Below are 25002 nucleotides of genomic sequence, written 5' to 3'. Positions count from 1 at the left end.
TCCCAACTGGTGGAGACACTCCTGGGACGGTAGTGGTAATGGCATACATGGGACTTACAAATCGATGGTTTTCTTGATAACTCTACATTTTAGAACCCTGACAAACACGACGCAATTATGAACAAAAGTTCGGAGTAGTAAAATGTTCCACCGTACCTACATCCCCAACACTCCTCCTGGTTGGTTGAGAACCCCCCACCACCCCCGCAAACTCATCAACTGTTTTGCGGGCCTCAACACATTCTCTCATAATTCCACGTTCGATTCTGGAAGAAGAAGTTTCGATTAGAAAGAATTACGAACACCCGCCGGTGAATGGAGAAGGTAGTAGTACCTTTCTCATAATTCTTCCCATTCATTGAACTAAACCTGATCATCCTCCCAACTGGTGGAGACACTCCTGGGACGGTAGTGGTAATGGCATACATGGGACTTACAAATCGATGGTTCTCTTGATAACTTTACATTTTAGAACCCTGACAAACACGACGCAATTATGAACAAAAGTGCAGAATAGTGAAATATTCCACCGTACCTACATCATCAACTCCTCCTAGTGCGTTGAGACCCTCCACCACCCCCGCAAACTCATCAACTGTTTTGCGGGCCTCAACGTGTTTTTCGTACCTGTGAAATGGATGTTCAGACAAAAGGTTAGTTAAAAAGAATTAAAAACACCCAGCGGGTGAAGCAAACAACCAAACGGCTTAAGGCGTCCCATCGGCTGTAATTTAACTTGGTGGCAGCAACCAATGTAATGTTTTGGTTTGTTGATGTCCTCTTTAACATCCCTGTAATCTTTTGAACGGTTTATTTGTCGATTACTTCGACATTTCGGACCCTAACAAAAAAAAAGGAAATTATGACGAACAGTTCTAGGCAGTAAAATATTCCATGCTCCATCACCCCCGCAATTCCATAATACCCTTGCGGTTCTCAACTTGCGTAATAGGTACCATGTTTTCAGTTTTTACTTTATCGCCAAATATAGACCATATACCTATGTACCATGTTTCTGAACTACTTTAAACAGCTCAAACCCTAACGCCAGCATGTGATGCTTAGCGTCTGAAGGACTATTGGGTAACGGAGTTATCTCCTTCAGGGACTGAAAAGAACTTAAAACCAAAGACACAAATTAAATTAGAGTAAACAGCGATTCCAATTATGTTGGAAATCGTAATCGTACAGCTCCATGTTTCTATTTACTTCTGGTTCCTAAAACATACTCTCAAACGTATACCTGTACATGCCCGAAGGCACATTACTTCTTGTGCTTATAGACCTGGTGTCTCTGCGGACACTAGCTTTCTTCCTATTAGCACCAACACCAAAATCAAAACCTCAACATGAATAATAGGTAGGAATTTATCTTCGACGTGCTATTTTTTTATCGTCCTCGTCGCGATCATCTAAACTGTAATCGTACAACTCCAGGGATCTATTCTATTCTATTTGCTTCATGTTCCTAAAACATACTCTCAAACGTGTACCTGTACATGCCCTAAGGCACATTTATTGTCCTGGTGTCTCTGCGGACACGAATCTTCTTCCTATTAACACTAACACCAACCCGCATTTCACTCGATCCGAAAACGACACGAAAAATGAAAAGGGAAAACCACTAACGAAACATTTGGGTGTTGTGGGTTTCACTTGCCATTGCGCTAAAAGTCCCATTGGGATGGATCGCAAATACCGCAAAAAATTGACCCTCCGCCAAGTTTGTATTGAAGTGAGCAGACTGTTGCCTCCAAGACTGATACCTATCATTATAAAGAAGAGTGGAGAAAACGAAGTCGAGACAACAGAACCACGACAATATTAAAAGGAGATATTTATGGTTTTCAAGAGGATGGAGAACAAACATTTTCATCAAACAACGAACACCCCAACTAAACAATAACGTGACGGATACACTTCGATCGCGACGTTAACGATATGTGTGATCATGTTTGGTTGTTTTAATCGATCGATGTTCTTCTTTCTCTTCCCAAGCGAGAAGAGAAAGATTGACCCACGGAAACCTGAAAAAGAAAATAGGTAAAATTGTTAGTATCATCGTTTAAAAAGATATTTGGTTGGATGTAAAGTACTTCACTTACCGGTCATGCTGAAACAGAATCGAAGATACAAGATTAGTAAAAGGTAAAACATATAATATATTATTGATACCCCACCCACTGATAGGGTGGTAGTACGTACTTACTTCATTACCAACATACTTATATTCCCACTCCTTGATTTTAAGCTTAACGAAATTTATGTAGGCACCCAGTGATAAAATTCGAAAGTTATGTATTTCTAATTTGTGACATGTATATTTGCTTTGAAAGAACTAAGATTTTAGATGTGCAGCAGTAAAATAAATGAAATTTCGTAATTGAAAAAAAACATTAAAACGACAAAATGTAAATTGAGAATGGAATATGAAAAGAAATCCTGTGTGCCGTTAAGCATTGTAAATGTGGTGGCAACAGTGGCGTAATTCGTGTTGGACGAGAACGACATTATGTAATAGTCGAAATTGTGGTAAGCCGAAGACGATCGCTTTTTAATACTATGAATGAATACGATGAATAAAAAAGAAACCTTGCTTGCTTGGTTTATATGTTTCACTAAATTATTTTTTAGATTTCACTCTAAAATATCCATCGTCAAAGTGCTAATAACTCCAGTTGAGAATATTAACTCTTTGATGATATCATTACAGCCGAAATACACGTTAGAGTAAAATCCATAAAAGTGTTTCTTTTTTATTCATCATCATAGAAATCAAGTACCTAAATTAAAAATTAGTAATCACTCCTACATGCCCATTGGACGAACGCTTATTACCTGGCTGGCTACCTGTAGGTAGGTACTCGAGCGCAAAAGAAAAAAATAAATAGTAAATTTGGAAAATAGTACCTACAATTAACATTTAATTATGGCAATTGAATTGAAGTTAAAAATTAAAAATTAAATCAAAAAACTTGGGACTTTCACTTAAAACTTTATTAAAACCTCGATACGTATCTTCAGGAGTAACAAAAACTATACTAATTAACAAACAGGAAATAAATTAATTTATAGAGATTTATTCCTAAGAGGGAGGGTGGGGGTTGAACAATGTTTGGGTCTAATATATAAATTAATTTATTTACTGTTTGTTAATTAGTATGGTTTTTGTTACTCCTTTTTTGACTTAATTTTTAATTTTCAATCATGTTTCACCAAGTGATAACGGCAGATACCCTGAATTGAAGTTTTAAAAATTTACTAAATTAAGGAGAAGATGAATAATACGATTTTTTCCTTTCGAAAAATTTTCACCTATATTTATGCGGTAGATGAGACGTTATTCATTTTCCCCTTAATTTCAAATTAAAATTTCACAAAATATCAAATGAGTTATTAAAAACGAACAATTTACTGGCAACATTAAAAATTTAATGAATTTAAATAAATTGGAATTGGCGCCAACCTTAAACCGATTCGCGAGCCGCCGCCACTGTTATGCCAGAAGAAGGTATAGGTAATGCACTATACCTTGACGCGCAACACTTTTCGCTGTCTTCCTCCTTCCTCACTACACTATTGTAAATACACTAGCTGAAAAAATATCAAATAGACCCAATGAGTGACAAGTAAACATACACATAAAATAAAAGTGTAAATAATATTATTTATGGTATATGTAGGTGTACGTGGAACCAAACCCCGAAAAGACAGCGTGGACAAAACACCATGTATGTAGGTATGCATTGAAATAAGGTAATCACAATTTTAAATGTTCTCCGTGTCCTAACGTCACATCCCTAAAAAGCAACAATAAATACGGTAGGTAGGTATGTCTTGTAGATAATAATACGGCGTAAAGGACCTAAGGCAGCAACTAATAATCACATAAGTAATCCAAGTATTAAGAATCAAAGTTTGACGTAATACAGGCGCCGTGCCTGCACACGTCGGTCCCTAGCACGCGGAGCGACTCAATTGGATAATATGGCAATGGACCACCAGAGGAGCCCAATAATACGCTAACTTACCGTTTGTAAGCCACCTTATTGGGTGCAAAAATCAAATTAGCCCCAAAGTAATAAAAATCAAAAAATACAAATACAAATGGAAATATAAAAACTTGCACTCGGGTCTATTTGAAACAATATTCATTAGTGACTTACTTTTAGGCGTCGGCTAGACCTCAGTAGGGTTCACCGAAACCTTAATCTATCCAGCGTCGGATGTCCACGGTCCTCATCCTCTCCGTGATGAATGATGGTGGTGGATGGTAGGGAAGGGTGGGGTAGGTAGGAAGGTGCCAGAGACTGGGCGGAGGGGAAATCCATCGAGCAAGCAAGTTATTCTATCACTGTCACTATCACATACCGAATCTTCACGAAAGTAACAACACTGAAACACGCACACTTACGAATCGAACACGTAACAAACTAGGATGAATCTGAAACAAAAGAAAAAAAGAATTAATGATACTGCAATTTGAATAGGTTTTCGTGAAAATAAACCTTGTCCGAGCTATGCGAATTATTTATTTTTGGGTGCTAACGATACATACAGAACAATACTTTACTATCTAAAATAACATAAAGTATAAACTTAGTACTCACTTTTGTAACTTCGAGGCCTCTACCATCCCCCCATCTCCGAAATAGGGATAATTTGTTTTCTTGGGGCCAGCAACGTATCGATTTATTCGTAATTCTCACATTGGCATTAACACGCTTTTGGTAACATTCCCAAACTGCTCATTATAGGTATGGATGTCAATATGTCTCTCAATCTAAAACAGAAAATTGCAACTGTGAAAATCAAGAAACGCCCAGTAGTTGAAGAAGGTAGTCTTACCTTTGTCATAATTCCTCCTACTCATCCAAATAAACCTTATCATCTTCCAAACTGCTGGAAATATTCCTAGGAACGTAATATACATGGGACTTGTCAATCAATGGTTTTCTTGACAACTTTACATTTTAGAATCCTGACAAACAGAAAGCAATTATAAGGAAAAGTTCAGAGCAGTGAAATTTTTCGTCGTACCTACATCCCCAACTCCTCCTGGTTGGTTGAGAACCCCCCACCACCCCCGCAAACTCATCAACTGTTTTGCGGGCCTCAACACGTTCTCTCAAAATTCCACGTTCAATTCTGGAAGAAGAGGTTGCAATTAGAAACAATTAGGAACACCCGCCGGTGAATGAAGAAGGTAGTCTTACCTTTCTCATAATTCATCCCATTCATTGTAGTAAACCTGATCATCCTCCCAACTGGTGGAGACACTCCTGGGACGGTAGTGGTAATGGCATACATGGGACTTACAAATCGATGATTTTCTTGATAACTCTACATTTTAGAACCCTGACAAACACGACGCAATTATGAACAAAAGTGCAGAATAGTGAAATACTTCACCGTACCTACATCCCCAACTCCTCCTGGTTGGTTGAGAACCCCCCACCACCCCCACAAACTCATCAACTGTTTTGCGGGCCTCAACACATTCTTTCGTAATTCCACGTTCGATTCTGGAAGAAGAAGTTTCGATTAGAAAGAATTACGAACACCCGCCGGTGAATGGAGAAGGTAGTAGTACCTTTCTCATAATTCTTCCCATTCATTGAACTAAACCTGATCATCCTCCCAACTGGTGGAGACACTCCTGGGACGGTAGTGATAATGGCATACATGGGACTTACAAATCGATGGTTTTCTTGATAACTTTACATTTTAGAACCCTGAGAAACACGACGCAATTATGAACAAAGTTCAGACTAGTGAAATGTTCCACCGTACCTACATCACCAACTCCTCCTAGTGCGTTGAGACCCTCCACCACCCCCGCAAATTCATCAACTGTTTTGCGGGCCTCAACGTGTTTTTCGTACCTGTGAAATGGATGCTTAGAGAAAAGGTTAGTTAAAAAGAATTAAAAACACCCAGCGGGTGAAGCAAACAACCAAACGGCTTAAGGCGTCCCATCGGCTGTAATTTAACTTGGTGGCAGCAACCAATGTAATGTTTTGGTTTGTTGATGTCCTCTTTAACATCCCTGTAATCTTTTGAACGGTTTATTTGTCGATTACTTCGACATTTCGGACCCTAACAAAAAAAAAGGAAATTATGACGAACAGTTCTAGGCAGTGAAATATTCCATGCTCCATCACCCCCGCAATTCCATAATACCCTTGCGGTTCTCAACTTGCGTAATAGGTACCATATGTTTTCAGTTTTTACTTTATCGCCAAATATAGACCATATACCTATGTACCATGTTTCTGAACTACTTTAAACAGCTCAAACCCTAACGCCAGCATGTGATGCTTAGCGTCTGAAGGACTATTGGGTAACGGAGTTATCTCCTTCAGGGACTGAAAAGAACTTAAAACCAAAGACACAAATTAAATTAGAGTAAACAGCGATTCCAATTATGTTGGAAATCGTAATCGTACAGCTCCATGTTTCTATTTGCTTCTGGTTCCTAAAACATACTTTCAAACATGTCCTTGTACATGCACAAAGGCACATTACTTCTGGTGCTTATAGACCTGGTGTCTCTGCGGACACTAGCCTTCTTCCTATTAGCACCAACACCAAAATCAAAACGCCAACATGCATAATAGGTAGGAATTTATCTTCGACGTGCTATTTTTTTATCCTCCTCGTCCCGATCATCTAAACTGTAATTGTACAATTCGGATCACGGATCTATTCTATTTGCTTCCTGTTCCTAAAACATACTCTCAAACGTGTACCTGTACATGCCCGAAGGCACATTTTACCCATTCTGTTTATTGACCTGGTGTCTCTGCGGACACTAATCTTCTTCCTATTAACACTAACACCAATCCGCATTTCACTCGATCCGAAAACGACACGAAAAATGGAAAGGGAAAGCCACTAATGAAATAATCGTATATAGTGGGTTTCACTTGTCATTGCGCTAAAAGTCCCATTGGGATGGATCGCAAATACCGCAAAAAATTGACCCTCCGCCAAGTTTGTATTGAAGTGAGCAGACTGTTGCCTCCAAGACTGATACCTATCATTATGATTTTCTAACGAAGAAGAGTGGAGATAACGAAGTCGAGACAACAGAACCACGACAATATTAAAAGGAGATATTTATGGTTTTCAAGAGGATGGAGAATAAATGTTTTCATCAAACAACGAACACCCCAACTAAACAATAACGTGACGGATACACTTCGATCGCGATGTTAACGATATGTGTGATCATGTTTGGTTGTTTTAATCGATCGATGTTCTTCTTTCTCTTCCCAAGCGAGAAGAGAAAGATTGACCCACGGAAACCTGAAAAAGAAAATAGGTAAAATTGTTAGTATCATCGTTTAAAAAGATATTTGGTTGGATGTAAAGTACTTCACTTACCGGTCATGCTGAAACAGAATCGAAGATACAAGATTAGTAAAAGGTAAAACATATAATATATTATTGATACCCCACCCACTGATAGGGTGGTAGTACGTACTTACTTCATTACCAACATACTTATATTCCCACTCCTTGATTTTAAGCTTAACGAAATTTATGTAGGCACCCAGTGATAAAATTCGAAAGTTATGTATTTCTAATTTGTGACATGTATATTTGCTTTGAAAGAACTAAGATTTTAGATGTGCAGCAGTAAAATAAATGAAATTTCGTAATTGAAAAAAAACATTAAAACGACAAAATGTAAATTGAGAATGGAATATGAAAAGAAATCCTGTGTGCCGTTAAGCATTGTAAATGTGGTGGCAACAGTGGCGTAATTCGTGTTGGACGAGAACGACATTATGTAATAGTCGAAATTGTGGTAAGCCGAAGACGATCGCTTTTTAATACTATGAATGAATACGATGAATAAAAAAGAAACCTTGCTTGCTTGGTTTATATGTTTCACTAAATTATTTTTTAGATTTCACCCTAAAATATCCATCGTCAAAGTGCTAATAACTCCAGTTGAGAATCTTAACTCTTTGATGATATCATTACAGCCGAAATACACGTTAGAGTAAAATCCATAAAAGTGTTTCTTTTTTATTCATCATCGTAGAAATTAAGTACCTAAATTAAAAATTAGTAATCATTCCTATATGCCCATTGGATGAACGCTTATTACCTGGTTGGCTACCTGTAGGTACTGGAGCGCAAAAGAAAAAAGTAAATAGTAAATTTGGAAAATAGTACAATTGACATTTAATTATGGAAATTCAGTTGAAGTTAAAAATTAAAAATTAAATCAAAAAACTTGGGACTTTCACTTAAAACTTTATTAAAACCTCGATACGAATCTTCAGGAGTAACAAAAACTATACTAATTAACAAACAGGAAATAAATTAATTTATAGAGATTTATTCCTAAGAGGGTGGGGGTTGAACAATGTTTGGGTCTAATATATAAATTAATTTATTTACTGTTTGTTAATTAGTATGGTTTTTGTTACTCCTTTTTTGACTTAATTTTTAATTTTCAATCATGTTTCACCAAGTGATAACGGCAGATACCCTGAATTGAAGTTTTAAAAATTTACTAAATTAAGGAGAAGATGAATAATACGATTTTTTCCTTTCGAAAAATTTGTACCTATATTTATGCGGTAGATGAGACGTTATTCATTTTCCCCTTAATTTCAAATTAAAATTTCACAAAATATCAAATGAGTTATTAAAAACGAACAATTTACTGGCAACATTAAAAATTTAATGAATTTAAATAAATTGGAATTGGCGCCAACCTTAAACCGATTCGCGAGCCGCCGCCACTGTTATGCCAGAAGAAGGTATAGGTAATGCACTATACCTTGACGCGCAACACTTTTCGCTGTCTTCCTCCTTCCTCACTACACTATTGTAAATACACTAGCTGAAAAAATATCAAATAGACCCAATGAGTGACAAGTAAACATACACATAAAATAAAAGTGTAAATAATATTATTTATGGTATATGTAGGTGTACGTGGAACCAAACCCCGAAAAGACAGCGTGGACAAAACACCATGTATGTAGGTATGCATTGAAATAAGGTAATCACAATTTTAAATGTTCTCCGTGTCCTAACGTCACATCCCTAAAAAGCAACAATAAATACGGTAGGTAGGTATGTCTTGTAGATAATAATACGGCGTAAAGGACCTAAGGCAGCAACTAATAATCACATAAGTAATCCAAGTATTAAGAATCAAAGTTTGACGTAATACAGGCGCCGTGCCTGCACACGTCGGTCCCTAGCACGCGGAGCGACTCAATTGGATAATATGGCAATGGACCACCAGAGGAGCCCAATAATACGCTAACTTACCGTTTGTAAGCCACCTTATTGGGTGCAAAAATCAAATTAGCCCCAAAGTAATAAAAATCAAAAAATACAAATACAAATGGAAATATAAAAACTTGCACTCGGGTCTATTTGAAACAATATTCATTAGTGACTTACTTTTAGGCGTCGGCTAGACCTTACTAGGGTTCACCGAAACCTTAATCTATCCAGCGTCGGATGTCCACGATCCTCATCCTCTCCGTGATGAAACGTCGTTGATGGGTAGGAAGGTACCAGACTGGGTGGAGGGGAAATCCATCGAGCAAACTATTCTATCGCATAGCAAATCTTCACGAAAATAACAACACTAGAACACGCACACTTACGAATCGAATACGTAACAAAGTAGGATGAATCTGAAACAAAAGAAAAAAAGCATATATTAATGATACTGCAATTTGAAAAGGTTTCCGTTAAAATAAACCTTGTCCAAGCAACACGAATTATTTATTTTTGGGTGCTAACGATACATACTGAAAAATACTTTACTAAAATAAAATAAAGGATAAACTTAATAGTCACCTTTGTAACTTCGAGGCCTCTACCATCTCCGAAATAGGTATAATTTGTTTTCTTGGGGCCAGCAACATATAGATTTATTCGTAATTCTCACATTGATATTAACACGCTTTTGGTAACATTCTCAAACTGCTCACCATAAAACAAACCATCAAATGAGTCTCAATATGGATGTCAATATTTCTCTGAATCTAAAACAGAAAATTGCAACTGTGAAAACCGAAAAACGCCCAGTGGGTGAAGAAGGTAGTCTTACCTTTGTCATAATTCCTCCTACTCATCGATATAAACCTTATCATCTTTCAAACTGTTGGAAATATTCCTGGGAAGGTAATATAATTCGATAGTGGCAGCATACATGGGACTTGTAAATCAGTGGCTTTCTTGACAACTTTACATTTTAGAATCCTGACAAACAGAAAGCAATTGTTAGGAAAAGTTCAGAGCAGTGAAAGTTTTCGTCGTACTTACATCACCAATTCCTCCTAGTGCGTTGAGACCCTCCACCACCCCCGCAAACTCATCAACTGTTTTGCGGGCCTCAACATGTTTTTCGTACCTGTGAAATGGATGCTTAGACAAAAGGTTAGTTAAAAAGAATTAAAAACACCCAGTGGGTGAAGCAAGCAACCAAACGGCTTAAGGCGTCCCACCGGCTGTAAACCAACCGGTTTTGGTTTGTTGATGTCCTCTCTAACATCCCTGTAATCTTTTGAACGGTTTATTTGTCGATTATTTCGACATTTCGGACCCTAACAAAGAAAATGAAATTATGACGAACAAACAATAAAATATTCCATGCTCCGGTAGGAACTGCCCGTTGTTGGCTATGACCCTCCATCACCCCCGCAATTCCATAATACCCTTGCAGTCCTCAACTTGCGTAGTAGGTACCATGTTTTTTTACTTTTTACTTTATCACCAAATATAAACCATATACCTATGTACCATGTTTCTGAAATACTTTAAACAGCTCAAACCCTAACGCCAACATATGATGATTAGCGTCCGAAGGACTATTCGGTAACAGGGTTACCTCGTTCAGGGACTGAAAAGAAATTAAAACTAAAGACACAAATTAAATTAGAGTAAACAACGATTCCAACAATGTTGGAAATCATAATCGTACAGCTCCATGTTTCTATTTGCTTCTGGTTCCTAAAACATACTTTCAAACATGTCCTTGTACATGCACAAAGGCACATTACTTCTGGTGCTTATAGACCTGGTGTCTCTGCGGACACTAGCCTTCTTCCTATTAGCACCAACACCAAAATCAAAACGCCAACATGCATAATAGGTAGGAATTTATCTTCGACGTGCTATTTTTTTATCCTCCTCGTCCCGATCATCTAAACTGTAATTGTACAATTCGGATCACGGATCTATTCTATTTGCTTCCTGTTCCTAAAACATACTCTCAAACGTGTACCTGTACATGCCCGAAGGCACATTTTACCCATTCTGTTTATTGACCTGGTGTCTCTGCGGACACTAATCTTCTTCCTATTAACACTAACACCAATCCGCATTTCACTCGATCCGAAAACGACACGAAAAATGGAAAGGGAAAGCCACTAATGAAATAATCGTATATAGTGGGTTTCACTTGTCATTGCGCTAAAAGTCCCATTGGGATGGATCGCAAATACCGCAAAAAATTGACCCTCCGCCAAGTTTGTATTGAAGTGAGCAGACTGTTGCCTCCAAGACTGATACCTATCATTATGATTTTCTAACGAAGAAGAGTGGAGATAACGAAGTCGAGACAACAGAACCACGACAATATTAAAAGGAGATATTTATGGTTTTCAAGAGGATGGAGAATAAATGTTTTCATCAAACAACGAACACCCCAACTAAACAATAACGTGACGGATACACTTCGATCGCGATGTTAACGATATGTGTGATCATGTTTGGTTGTTTTAATCGATCGATGTTCTTCTTTCTCTTCCCAAGCGAGAAGAGAAAGATTGACCCACGGAAACCTGAAAAAGAAAATAGGTAAAATTGTTAGTATCATCGTTTAAAAAGATATTTGGTTGGATGTAAAGTACTTCACTTACCGGTCATGCTGAAACAGAATCGAAGATACAAGATTAGTAAAAGGTAAAACATATAATATATTATTGATACCCCACCCACTGATAGGGTGGTAGTACGTACTTACTTCATTACCAACATACTTATATTCCCACTCCTTGATTTTAAGCTTAACGAAATTTATGTAGGCACCCAGTGATAAAATTCGAAAGTTATGTATTTCTAATTTGTGACATGTATATTTGCTTTGAAAGAACTAAGATTTTAGATGTGCAGCAGTAAAATAAATGAAATTTCGTAATTGAAAAAAAACATTAAAACGACAAAATGTAAATTGAGAATGGAATATGAAAAGAAATCCTGTGTGCCGTTAAGCATTGTAAATGTGGTGGCAACAGTGGCGTAATTCGTGTTGGACGAGAACGACATTATGTAATAGTCGAAATTGTGGTAAGCCGAAGACGATCGCTTTTTAATACTATGAATGAATACGATGAATAAAAAAGAAACCTTGCTTGCTTGGTTTATATGTTTCACTAAATTATTTTTTAGATTTCACTCTAAAATATCCATCGTCAAAGTGCTAATAACTCCAGTTGAGAATATTAACTCTTTGATGATATCATTACAGCCGAAATACACGTTAGAGTAAAATCCATAAAAGTGTTTCTTTTTTATTCATCATCATAGAAATCAAGTACCTAAATTAAAAATTAGTAATCACTCCTACATGCCCATTGGACGAACGCTTATTACCTGGCTGGCTACCTGTAGGTAGGTACTCGAGCGCAAAAGAAAAAAATAAATAGTAAATTTGGAAAATAGTACCTACAATTAACATTTAATTATGGCAATTGAATTGAAGTTAAAAATTAAAAATTAAATCAAAAAACTTGGGACTTTCACTTAAAACTTTATTAAAACCTCGATACGTATCTTCAGGAGTAACAAAAACTATACTAATTAACAAACAGGAAATAAATTAATTTATAGAGATTTATTCCTAAGAGGGTGGGTGGGGGTTGAACAATGTTTGGGTCTAATATATAAATTAATTTATTTACTGTTTGTTAATTAGTATGGTTTTTGTTACTCCTTTTTTGACTTAATTTTTAATTTTCAATCATGTTTCACCAAGTGATAACGGCAGATACCCTGAATTGAAGTTTTAAAAATTTACTAAATTAAGGAGAAGATGAATAATACGATTTTTTCCTTTCGAAAAATTTTCACCTATATTTATGCGGTAGATGAGACGTTATTCATTTTCCCCTTAATTTCAAATTAAAATTTCACAAAATATCAAATGAGTTATTAAAAACGAACAATTTACTGGCAACATTAAAAATTTAATGAATTTAAATAAATTGGAATTGGCGCCAACCTTAAACCGATTCGCGAGCCGCCGCCACTGTTATGCCAGAAGAAGGTATAGGTAATGCACTATACCTTGACGCGCAACACTTTTCGCTGTCTTCCTCCTTCCTCACTACACTATTGTAAATACACTAGCTGAAAAAATATCAAATAGACCCAATGAGTGACAAGTAAACATACACATAAAATAAAAGTGTAAATAATATTATTTATGGTATATGTAGGTGTACGTGGAACCAAACCCCGAAAAGACAGCGTGGACAAAACACCATGTATGTAGGTATGCATTGAAATAAGGTAATCACAATTTTAAATGTTCTCCGTGTCCTAACGTCACATCCCTAAAAAGCAACAATAAATACGGTAGGTAGGTATGTCTTGTAGATAATAATACGGCGTAAAGGACCTAAGGCAGCAACTAATAATCACATAAGTAATCCAAGTATTAAGAATCAAAGTTTGACGTAATACAGGCGCCGTGCCTGCACACGTCGGTCCCTAGCACGCGGAGCGACTCAATTGGATAATATGGCAATGGACCACCAGAGGAGCCCAATAATACGCTAACTTACCGTTTGTAAGCCACCTTATTGGGTGCAAAAATCAAATTAGCCCCAAAGTAATAAAAATCAAAAAATACAAATACAAATGGAAATATAAAAACTTGCACTCGGGTCTATTTGAAACAATATTCATTAGTGACTTACTTTTAGGCGTCGGCTAGACCTCAGTAGGGTTCACCGAAACCTTAATCTATCCAGCGTCGGATGTCCACGGTCCTCATCCTCTCCGTGATGAATGATGGTGGTGGATGGTAGGGAAGGGTGGGGTAGGTAGGAAGGTGCCAGAGACTGGGCGGAGGGGAAATCCATCGAGCAAGTCATTCTATCACTGTCACTATCACATACCGAATCTTCACGAAAGTAACAACACTGAAACACGCACACTTACGAATCGAATACGTAACAAGTCCGTTATTGAATTATCTTCTTGCTGATCTTCAAAAATAGATGCAACTGCAGCTCTGAAATGAATAAACGAAATTCTAGAAAACAAAGGCATAGAAGCCCTTCAATAATACATATATTAGAAACATATATACGTCTTTACTACTATCTTCGGTAAATAGTCAATTAAGTTCTGTATGTTTAAAAATGTAGTGGAACCTGCACGCGATTTTGAACACCCTGTGTCTTAAGTGAAGCCAGTGGCCCCTATGTATTACTAGTGGCACTTGATTCAAGCTACGAGGAAGATCGCGCAACCTGCAGATGACGAAGCAACGTCAGATGGCGTTGAATCAGCTGTATCCCCAAAACAGGCCCCTACATTACAGTAGAACGTGGATGACACACCACCTTAGAAAGGGGAAATCGATGGAGTGAGTCATGGTAGTTTGTGTACGTGCTGAAGTGTACAAAGTCGTGTGTTACGTCACGAAATGGTTGTAAGTACCAAATACAACGTCAAATGTTCGAAAATCAGTTTTCACAGCTTTTGTAAGTATATTCATTTAATTTACTTTGCCTAAAAACTGATTTCAAGTATTAAAAATGTTCTTGAGGAATGTGGGCGTTGTTCTTTGTTTACAAACTTGTTCTATTGTGTGTTCTCCATAAAGTTAATAATAATACAATTTTAGTTAATGGAAGGAATTTGTCTACACACTACGACTGGAACCATCTGGGAATGTGGCCGTGGACGCTATGGAGAAATTTTAAAGACAAGTGATATTTAAATGTGGCTTTTTTTAAATGTGTACCATTTTTTTTTTAAGGTAAGTGTGTGTCGCATTCAATTATGAATGATATACATAGATAAAGGCCAATGTTTATCACAGGTTTTCTTTTGTTATTAGGTAATTTAATATTGAAATTCCCTACCATTAAGTTTACCCAAATAGATACTTATGGCATTAGATTAAAATTTAAATTATTTATGTTATTAATAGAAGGTGTGAAATTTATTGCAGGTCCACTATTTTTAAAAACACACATTAAATTACCTTGTAGTGATCAATCCTGTAAAAATAAGGCCTGACCAGACATCATAGAAAATATTAGTGCCTAATTGTTACATTTTAGTTTAAAAACTAAAACAGTTTGTGTCACATTAACTCCATTCGTTAATTTTCCATAATAGAATGATCAAGGAGAAACAAAACAACAATTTGCTCTGTTATGTTCATGATAAAATAATCAAAATAACAGCAGCAAATTATTGCTATTATTACTAAAACTAATGCACATACAAAGAGCACTAAAACTGTGTTCTCTTTTCCAGATGGCAAACATCCAGAGATGACAACAACTGCTCGAAACAACCCCCCGATTAAGATGATTGCAAACCGATAGCAAAAAAGGCCAACAGTTGTACTTGTGGTAAACCAATGAATTAAAATCAATTTAGAAAAGCAAGAGGCTTTCTAAATTGATAATAACTTGCTAAGTTTAATTAATGAAGGTTTCGCTTCCTTCGCATTTTATTTAATGCAGTTATGATTATTCATTTGTTTTAAGATAAAAAATAAACAAATGAAAGTATCATAAAACAAGTGACTATCAGAAACATTTCAATAAGCAATTCAATTTTTTTATTCCAAAAAACAACCAATTAATTAAGTTCAAAGCAATCCTACCTTTCAATTCAAGTCGAACCTGCCCATGCTGGTCGAAAAGCTTTTCTTCTCCAAAAAAATCACACAGGTTTGCAAAGATCACTCCAATGTTATTAAAATGGTTCAGCCAGTGTAATAGAACAATTTAGTAATAGCAAAAAAGGGCCCCAAACAGCTATCAATTTTCTAGTTTTTTCGAAAAGCCATTTTCTGCAAAAAAGTACGAAAATGATTTAATTCGGCTCATATTATCGTAAAAAGTCGATTGTTTAATGAATTCCGCCGAATCATACGGAATTATCGTATTTTTTTAAAAGAACAATTAAAAAATAGTTCTTTGTTAACTTGAGGTGGTACTATCAAAATACCAAGAAAAATAATCAATGGCCGCAAAAACTAATACTCACATCGTATTCTGCTATATTTAATTATAAGATTTCGACAATTGCACTAGTTCCAGCAGAATTTTTTAATGAAAAAACTTTAATTTCTTTCTTACTAAATAAGACACTTCGCGGAATCGTAATATTGCAATGGCGCACACGTTAGGAAGTGCCAACTGCATGCTGCAGGTTGCACCAGTAATTTCAACACCCGCATTTTCTATGATTCTTGGTACTAAATAAAACTTTTTTTGTAAAAAATACGAAAACGTCTTAATTCGCGTCAAATTATCGTAAAACATCGATTATTTAACTATTTCGGCCGAATCATACGAAGTAATCGTATTTTTTTTATCAACACCCGCAGTTTCTATGATTCTTGGTACTAAATAAAACTTTTTTTGCAAAAAATACAAAAACGTCTTAATTCGCGTCAAATTATCGTAAAACATCGATTATTTAACTATTTCGGCCGAATCATACGAAGTAATCGTATTTTTTTTATCAAAAAAAGCAGTACAGAAATAACGCATTGTTACATTGAGGAGGTACTATCAAAATACCAAGAAAAATAAATAATGGCCGCAAAAACTAATACGCACATCGTATTCTGCTATATTTAATTATAAGATTTCGACAATTGCATTAGTTCCAGCAGAAATTTTTAATCAAGAAACTTTAATTTCTTACCTAAGATAAGCAGAGAATACGCATCTCGGTCATTGTTGAGCGAAAAATGGCTGCTGCCAACCACAGGCGGAAACCGAGACTGCGTAGTTCTAAGCCGTCTTAGTTATATGTATGGCTGCTTTTAAGTAAAAATTGACGAACGCATGTTTTGTTTCGCAGCTAATGTTTCACAATTTAGAAACATTTGAAGTAAATGTAAATTAATTTATTTATTAAATGCTTTCCGAGCGACTTGATTGGTTTTAAATTAAAAACAAAATCAAATAATCCAAACACTTACTAATTAATAAAAAACATTTTAAGACAATTTAAAACGTTTAGCAATTAATTGTAAATGTTTCAACATAAAAATTTATAATGTTTGTTCTATTGTGTATTGGATGATGTACAGGGTGTACACTATTTGATACACAAAAGAACAAAATTTATTTATGTAGAAATATAAACAATTTTTTGTTTAACGTTTAAAATGTGAAAAAGTGTTTTTTATCGTTTAGTTTTCGTACAAAACCACTCAAACGGTCTTAGTAAACAATTAATAAATAAATTAATTAAACTTTTTGTCGTAGACAGTGAAAGCTTGAATTAAGGCCAGGAAATTTTGAATCTTTAAATCGACCTTTTAATTGAGGTGACTTAGGGTAAAAATATTGCTATTTAGATACTCCTTACGAATATAAAATTGCCCTAGCTGTATCTTATTTATTGCTTGAACATTTTGAAAGAAATAGTATTAAATCAAGATACTTTCATAATTAAAAAACTATTTTTTTCTCGTTTAATACTATTTTTTGTTGCTGTGGCAAATTTAATCCTCGGAAGGGCCATTCAAAGGGCAATCACTTTAACCTGCTACACCTTATTTAAGAAGTCGATTTAAATGATTCAAAATTTCCCCTTGGTCTTAACACTACATAATAAAAAATTAATTATTTAATTATAAGATTTCGACAATTGCATTAGTTCCAGCAGAAATTTTTAATCAAGAAACTTTAATTTCTTACCTAAGATAAGCATAGACCACGCATCTCGGTCATTGTTGAGCGAAAAATGGCTGCTGCCAACTACAGGCGAAAAGCGAGACTGCGTAGTTCTAAGCCGTCTTAGTTATATGTATGGCTGCTTTTTAAGTAAAAATTGACGAACGAATGTTTTGTTTCGCAGCTAATGTTTACAATTTAGAAACATTTGAAGTAAATGAAAATTAATTTATTTATTAAATGCTTTTCGAGCGACTTGATTGGTTTTAAATTAAGAGCAAAGTCAAATAATCCAAATACTTAGTAATTAATAAAAAATTATTTTAAGACAATTTAAAACGTTTAGCAATTAATTGTAAATGTTTCAACATAGAAATGGATAATGTTTGTTCTATTGTGTATTGGATGATGTACAGGGTGTACACTATTTGATGCACAAAAGAACAAAGTGTATTTATGTAGAAATATAAACAATTTTTTGTTTAACGTTTAAAATGTGTAAAAGTTACTTTTATCGTTTAGTTTTTGTACGAAACCACTCAAACGGTCTTAGTAGACAATTAATAGATAAATTAATTGGACTTTCTAATTTTTTTTTGGCGTAGGCAGTGAAAGCCTTAACTTAAATTTTGATTTCTTTAAATCGAGTTTTTATTTCAGGTGAACTATGGTAAAATGATTGCCCTTTAAATACTCTTTGCCAGTAGAAAATTGCCCCCGCTGTATCTTATGTATTACTTAAACATTTTAAAAGAAATAGTATTAAAACAAGATACTGTGATTATTTAAAAACACTTTTTTCTCGTTTAATACTATTTTTTGTCAAAATGCTTAAACAATTAACATCTTGTTACTGCTTTGGCAATTTTATATTCGAAAAGGCCATTCAAAGGGCAATCACTTTAACCTGCTACACCTCATTGAAGAAAACGATTTAAATGATTAAAAATTTCCCCTTAGTCTTAACACTATTTAATAAAAAGTTAATTAATTAATACAAATGTGTGAACTACCAAAGGACCAACCAAGTGGGCAAGTCAGAATCAATTAAGAAGAACAACAGAGGCTTTCTTAATTTTCAGTTGTTCCCTTTATTGTTTAAAAAATAAAAGAGGAACCACCATTGGAAGTCACTTGTTTTATACATAATATAGGAAAACAACTGCTATCATTCCATTAAATGTTTCGCAAAAGAAATACATAAATAAAAAACACACAAAGTACTTTATTTCATATAATACAATAACAAAACAAAAATCATAACAATAGTAACTACCTCGATGATCTTTTTTTCCCTAATTAATGTCTTTGTTTTTACTTAAGCTTCTCGGTAGCAATGAGGCATGCTTATATGTCTATGTCGCAGGTACGAAGAAAAATTAAGCATTTTATAAGAAAATTGACTTAAATTAAAACAAATGACCAAAACCACACAACATTCCTCGAATCCATGAAAATATCTAACATATAGAGTTCTAAATTGAAATTTTTGAGGATTTCGAAGAAGGTCAGTGGTTTTGGTCATTGCCTTAAGTAAGTTAAGGTTGCGATTAGACACAACTGCTCATTAAGCAGTTTCACTTGTTAATTACTTCAAGGGGAAATTATTAACAAGTGAATGTTCAAAACCAAACGCAAAAGATACTAAAAGTCTTTTTTTACTTTCTAGATTGCAAAGGTATGCTTCACAGTACTGTATGCGCTACAAACCACCCCAACCAAGAGGATTGTTAACCGATTGTGAAGAAGACCAACACTTACAGCTAGTGGTAAATAAAACCAATCAGTTATGATCAATTTAGAAAAGCAAGAGGCTTAGCAAATCGATAATAACTGGTTCAGTTTCATTTGTTGGAAGTTTGACTTCTTTCAAAGTTTATTTAAGGCAATTGTGATTATTCATTTGTTTAAAGACAAAAAAGGTCAAAAACAAATGAATTATTATAANTCCTTTATTTATTATAATACAATAATAAAACAAAAATCATAACAGTAGTAACTACCTCGATGATCTTTTTTTCCCTAATTAATGTCTTTGATTGAATTGCTTGATAAGAATGAGACATGTTTATATCTGTGTGTCTATTTTCATAAGAAAATTTACTTAAATTAAAATAAATGACCAAAAGCACACGACCTTCCTTGAACCTTTCAAAATATGCAGCATATCTCATTCTAAATTGAAATTTTTGAGGATCTCGAAGAAGGTGAGTGGTTTTGGTCAGTTGTCTTAAGTAAGTTAAAGTTGCGATTAGAAACAACTGCTCATTAAGCAGTTTCACTTGTTAATTACTTCAAGGGGAAATTATTAACAAGTGATCGTTCAAAACCAAAGGCAAAAGATACTAAAAGTCTTTTTTTACTTTATAGATTGCAAAGGTATGCTTCGCAGTACTGTATGCGCTACAAACCACCCCAACCAAGAGGATTGTTAACCGATTGTGAAGAAGACCAACACTTATAGCTAATGGTAAATAAAACCAATCAATTAAGATCGATTTAGAAAAGCAAGAGGCTTAGCAAATCGATAATAACTGGTTCAGTTTCATTTGTTGGAAGTTTGGCTTCTTTCAAAGTTCATTTAACGCAATGTGATTATTCATTTGTTTAAAGACAAAAAAGGTAAAAAACAAATGAATTTTTATAAAACAAGTGACTACCAGAAACATTTTAATAAACAGTTCAATTATTTCGCTGCTACAACAAATTCAAGCAATCCTACCTTTCGCAGAACATGTCCATTTGTCCATGTTGTTCGAAGAGCTTATTTTCACCATAAAAGCCCTCTGCTATCATCCAAAATTATTAAATTGATTTAACCAATGTAGTAGAACGATTTAATGATATTAAAGCTGGGGGCCCAAGCCATCATTAATTTTTTGATATCTTATAAAAACCATTTTCTGTAAAAATATACGAAAACGTCTTAATTCGCGTCAAATTATCGTAAAACATCGATTATTTAACAATTTCGGCCGAATCATACGAAGTAATCGTATTTTTTTTATCAAAAAAAGCAGTACAGAAATAACGCATTGTTACATTGAGGTGGTACTATCAAAATACCAAGAAAAATAATTAATGGCCGCAAAAACTAATACGCACATCGTATTCTGCTATATTTAATTATTAGATTTCGACAATTGCATTAGTTCTAGCAGAAATTTTTAATCAAGAAAATTTAATTTCTTACCTAGAACAAGCAAGGGCTACTCAATCCGTCCATTGTTGAGTGAAAAATGGCCGCTGCCAGCTACAGGCCGGAAACCGCGAACTACGTATTTCTAAGCCGTCTTAGTTATCTGTATCGCTTCTTTTTAAGTAAAAATTGAAGAACGCACATTTTGTTTCAAAGTGAATGTTTTACGCCTTACATTCTTTGTTTTATTTATTTATGCGAAACAGTCGATTGTCCTCAATAAAAAATTAAACAATAAATAAATTCATTGAATTAGTGGTATCATTTTGTATGAAGTAAAGTATTAATATTAAATGTTTCTACAAGAACTGCAAAAATTGTTTCATTGGACTTACTGCAGTTTATTAATTTATTATGTTAAATGATTTTGGGTAAATTTCAATTAGAGCTACAACTAGAGGTCTAAGGCAATGTTCAATTAGGTTTCTGAAAGAATTGTCGTTCAGATGTTTCAAGGAAACTCGTTAACAATAGATTCAAAACATTTTTTGTTTTTTCTTTAAATGATTTCTTTTGTTTTTTTATCATTATTATAGTGTATCATCAACTGTTTACGTATAAGGTATCTATTATTTTTTGTAAACTGCATTATATACGAACGGCTGTTTTAATAAAAATATAAAATACAAGTGACTACTTAAGACCAATAATTTATTGTACATGTTTAATTACATAATATAACAAAAGGATTAGACACTAACTGAGTTAAAGATAAGAATTAATGCGCATACATAATCAAAATGCACTTCGTAACGACGTCCATGTATCTCTCCCACGTGTCCTTAAGTCCCATTTCCCTAAAATGCATTAATTTAAAAACGCACATAAAAAAATAACTTGTTTTAACCTTAGCACGTCCATTTCCAGAGCACATTGAGTGAAAGCCTTTAGAAATTTTTCCAGGTCTTGCAAATTCCATCCCGCTTGCTTCCACAGTTCTAATATCTGGGACAATTCCAGAAATAAGTTCCGTAATTCCCTCGCCCGGTGCAATGCTGTTGCCAGAGTTAAAATTGCACGGAAATAAATTCGAAAATTCGTGTCCAATTCCACGTAAAACTTCTGAAGAAGTTGAGGCTTCAGGAAACAACACACCAAGCTGAAATCGTAATCAAACTACGTAACACTTGTAAATAGCTGTTAAATATTATGTCTTACTGCTTATGTTCTTTTTCTTTCTCTAGTAAAACTCGTAACTCTCGTAAATCCAAGAGAAACTCCTTATCCATTTCCGTATCCAAATATTCTGGGCCTATATGTGCATGTATGTGTTGAATGAACATGTAATGAAAGGAAATCAAATTATTTATTATGTATGGGCCACAACCCTTTTACTAAAAACAATAATACTATTTTCCTCCATCTATCTAAAAGTAGACAGTAGAAGATTTTACTTATTTACATAATGATCATCAACTAATAGCCTTTCGAATACTCTTTTGAGGTTATCTAACACCTTTATATAAAAGTTACTTTGTTAAGGGTACATAAATAGTTTAACCCCTTTAGTACTGATTGTATATTAAATTTATCCTGATTTCAGTCCCTAAGGCTAAATAAATCTTAAAAAATAAGCTAGATATCTCAACATCGTATTCTATACATGCTCAAGTGACATGACAATCCCTAAAGAGGATAAAAATAATAAAGTGAAGGTCTAACCAGAGTTCTTATTGTATAAGGACCCTTAAATCCAGTAGAGTTTCCTCTGATACAAACCAATCGAGCCTAGAGGCGCTTTTGCACATGAAGTCAATGTGAACGTTAGACTATAGTCTTTGACCAAGAATAACTTGCTTTTTTTTGCAAGAAAAGCTTCAAAAATATATTGATATTACACAATCAGATTTGATTTAGCCTTAGAGTAGTCATATTGTTCTGAAATAATTTGATTCTCAAGTAACAAAGCCAGTTTTTCAGCTATAATACACTCAAGAGCACTTAAAATAGAAATAGGCCTATAATTAGGAATACAGTATTTAATCCCTGCTTGGGATATATTAGTTTAATAAAACTAGCCTTCCCAGATGAAGGAAGATGCCCAGATGCTAGTACAAACTTTTACCTGTTACGTTGTAAGTCCATAGGTCCATTATTACCTCCGTACACTGTTTTAACGTAATAAAATCCAGGTACTGTAACCGGCGTTTTGATGTCTCGAACCTAATGCAAGCCAGAAAGACAATGCACGCGTATTTTCGAGCCAAATCTTCATGTAAATAGAACAGCTTTTGAATATTCTGCACAATCGGTCCGGGCATTTCTTCAACCGATTTAAAAATCCTTTTAATATTATCAAACTGTCTTCTAAATTAAAAAATAACAATGTTAATAATAAATATGATACTTAGTCAGTCAATTTAAAAAGCATACCGACAAGATTTCAATGGAACGCCAGTTTTCTCTGCAACTTCATCCAAATCTTTTCGATGTTTTGAAGACAACTTTTTCCCCAAAAGCTCGCGAACGACGTTATCGTCAATGGCATAATAGCTTGAAAATTGTTTTTGTATAAACCACAGTCTTAATAGATATATGGTATGTGTATGCACCTCTCAATTAGAAACTGCCTGGTGTCAGGGTCAATTTGAAAAGCCAATTGTTCTTGCAATTTATTAGGGTTTGTAAGAAGCTTCTCCAAGAGGGAATAAGTACGATAATGATCTAAAACGTCGCTGGCAATTAATTCCAGGGATGCTCCTGTCTTTTGACCAAGACCTCTTTGGTTTAATGTAGATACTGCTTCAGAGGCTGCGAAAAGCAACACAAATAGTAATAGGGGTTAAAATCACCTCTTTGTAGGAAGGGAGTAATTCTTATAGTATACATTGTAATATTTAGGATAAGAACACTTCAAAATCTGAATTTTATCACCTATGTTCTCTAGTTGACCAAATGATAATTAAAATAAAACAGACTGTTACCTGAAAACCCTTGTATCCATAACTCAAGTATTTCGGGATCAACAAGAGTATAATTGGTAATGAAGACATCAACTTCCGTACACATTTCTTAAATTAAATAAGAATTTTTAATGAGAAGGTAGGATACGAATCTTAAATTTGAGGTTAGATAAGTATGGTTATGTAAAGAAAACGTCAGTTATGATGGTAACTAACGAATCGAACAAAGTAACTTCAGCAATATCCTTTAAATTACTCGAAGATGCTGAATGCTTTTTTAACGAAAATAAATCATGTAAGTTTTCAGAAAATCATTTAAATATATCTAAATAAGTTTCTCTTATCTTTCTTAAGTTTCAGATGAGATATTACAATCTCTGTATTCTATCTTTGGGATGACATTTACTAAAGCGCTTGAATTATTAGATAATAGTCGATTTGTCGTTTATAAAACCGATGATAACTCCAGAAACATTATGAAAATTGAAAAAAATAAAGATCAACAAAACTTTATATTTTCTGACATTAATTTTTGTCATTGTAATACATTTAAACTACGTGTTTTAGATTCGCAAACATCTCTACTTTGTGAGCATGTACTTGCCGCAAAATTATCTCGAATTGTAAGAAATTTTAGAATAGAGCAAGTTAGTAAAGGTGATTTAAAGAATCTCTTGAATGAACAAATATTTAGTGTAATATATGATAAATAATATTATATTACATAAATTTTCTTTTATTTTTTTATTATAGTGAATATTGTGCATGGTGCTGCCATCTGTGTTAAATGATGTTACTTCACGCCAAAAATTACGAAAATGTCGAATTTTCTCATAGAAAACTGTCAGTTGGAACCCCACCTATTCCTTGAATAAATCCGTTAATAAAAGAATAATATTGCTGGGTTGTGGTGTGTTTGATAGGCGTGTGTACGTATGCAATTTAATGGTTTAGTGTGTATACATCA

At 34.5% G+C, this 25002-nt stretch overlaps 1 protein-coding gene and 5 long non-coding RNA genes across 9 annotated transcripts; 2 read left to right on the top strand and 4 right to left on the bottom strand.

Annotated features, from left to right (window-relative positions):
- Window positions 1-173: 173 nt before the first annotated feature.
- Window positions 174-8206, bottom strand: LOC108739612. 2 transcript variants are annotated; one of them, XR_003230892.1, is made up of 5 exons: window positions 5418-5497; window positions 5217-5358; window positions 5041-5148; window positions 335-476; window positions 174-266 (listed from the first exon to the last, which is right to left on the bottom strand). It is a non-coding gene; the product is annotated as an uncharacterized LOC108739612 (long non-coding RNA). The 2 variants fall into 2 exon arrangements; XR_003230893.1 differs by lacking the exons at window positions 5041-5148; window positions 5217-5358; window positions 5418-5497 and adding exons at window positions 540-1766; window positions 7040-8206.
- On the bottom strand, window positions 3105-4971 carry LOC108739613. The gene is made up of 3 exons (XR_001938202.2): window positions 4849-4971; window positions 4611-4783; window positions 3105-4444 (listed from the first exon to the last, which is right to left on the bottom strand). It is a non-coding gene; the product is annotated as an uncharacterized LOC108739613 (long non-coding RNA).
- A 285-nt stretch (window positions 8207-8491) lies between the features above and the next one.
- Window positions 8492-10387, bottom strand: LOC112904093. The gene is made up of 4 exons (XR_003230894.1): window positions 10312-10387; window positions 10097-10248; window positions 9844-10031; window positions 8492-9677 (listed from the first exon to the last, which is right to left on the bottom strand). It is a non-coding gene; the product is annotated as an uncharacterized LOC112904093 (long non-coding RNA).
- A 4228-nt stretch (window positions 10388-14615) lies between these two features.
- On the top strand, window positions 14616-21765 carry LOC108739626. 3 transcript variants are annotated; one of them, XR_001938206.1, is made up of 6 exons: window positions 14616-14762; window positions 14906-15040; window positions 15547-15644; window positions 19603-19702; window positions 20304-20555; window positions 21131-21765. It is a non-coding gene; the product is annotated as an uncharacterized LOC108739626 (long non-coding RNA). The 3 variants fall into 3 exon arrangements; XR_001938205.2 differs by having other exon boundaries at window positions 14620-14762; window positions 20304-20403; XR_001938204.2 differs by having other exon boundaries at window positions 14621-14762; window positions 20304-21765.
- Window position 21766: 1 nt separating this feature from the next.
- Window positions 21767-24234, bottom strand: LOC108739622 (acidic fibroblast growth factor intracellular-binding protein). The gene is made up of 7 exons (XM_018473606.2): window positions 24057-24234; window positions 23685-23883; window positions 23506-23625; window positions 23198-23439; window positions 22291-22384; window positions 21980-22231; window positions 21767-21929 (listed from the first exon to the last, which is right to left on the bottom strand). The coding sequence occupies exons 1-7, from the start codon at window positions 24139-24141 to the stop codon at window positions 21851-21853; spliced, it is 1071 nt and encodes a 356-aa protein (XP_018329108.1). The 5' UTR covers window positions 24142-24234; the 3' UTR covers window positions 21767-21850.
- A 3-nt stretch (window positions 24235-24237) lies between these two features.
- LOC108739625 lies at window positions 24238-24996 on the top strand. The gene is made up of 3 exons (XR_003230896.1): window positions 24238-24330; window positions 24390-24730; window positions 24789-24996. It is a non-coding gene; the product is annotated as an uncharacterized LOC108739625 (long non-coding RNA).
- Window positions 24997-25002: the final 6 nt, after the last annotated feature.

This window comes from Agrilus planipennis, unplaced genomic scaffold, assembly GCF_000699045.2.
Source record: "Agrilus planipennis isolate EAB-ADULT unplaced genomic scaffold, Apla_2.0 scaffold162, whole genome shotgun sequence".
In the NCBI taxonomy this organism is placed as follows: domain Eukaryota; kingdom Metazoa; phylum Arthropoda; class Insecta; order Coleoptera; family Buprestidae; genus Agrilus; species Agrilus planipennis.
The sequence above is the reverse complement of the archived record's forward strand: the minus strand, read 5'-3'. Positions and strand labels throughout refer to the sequence as shown.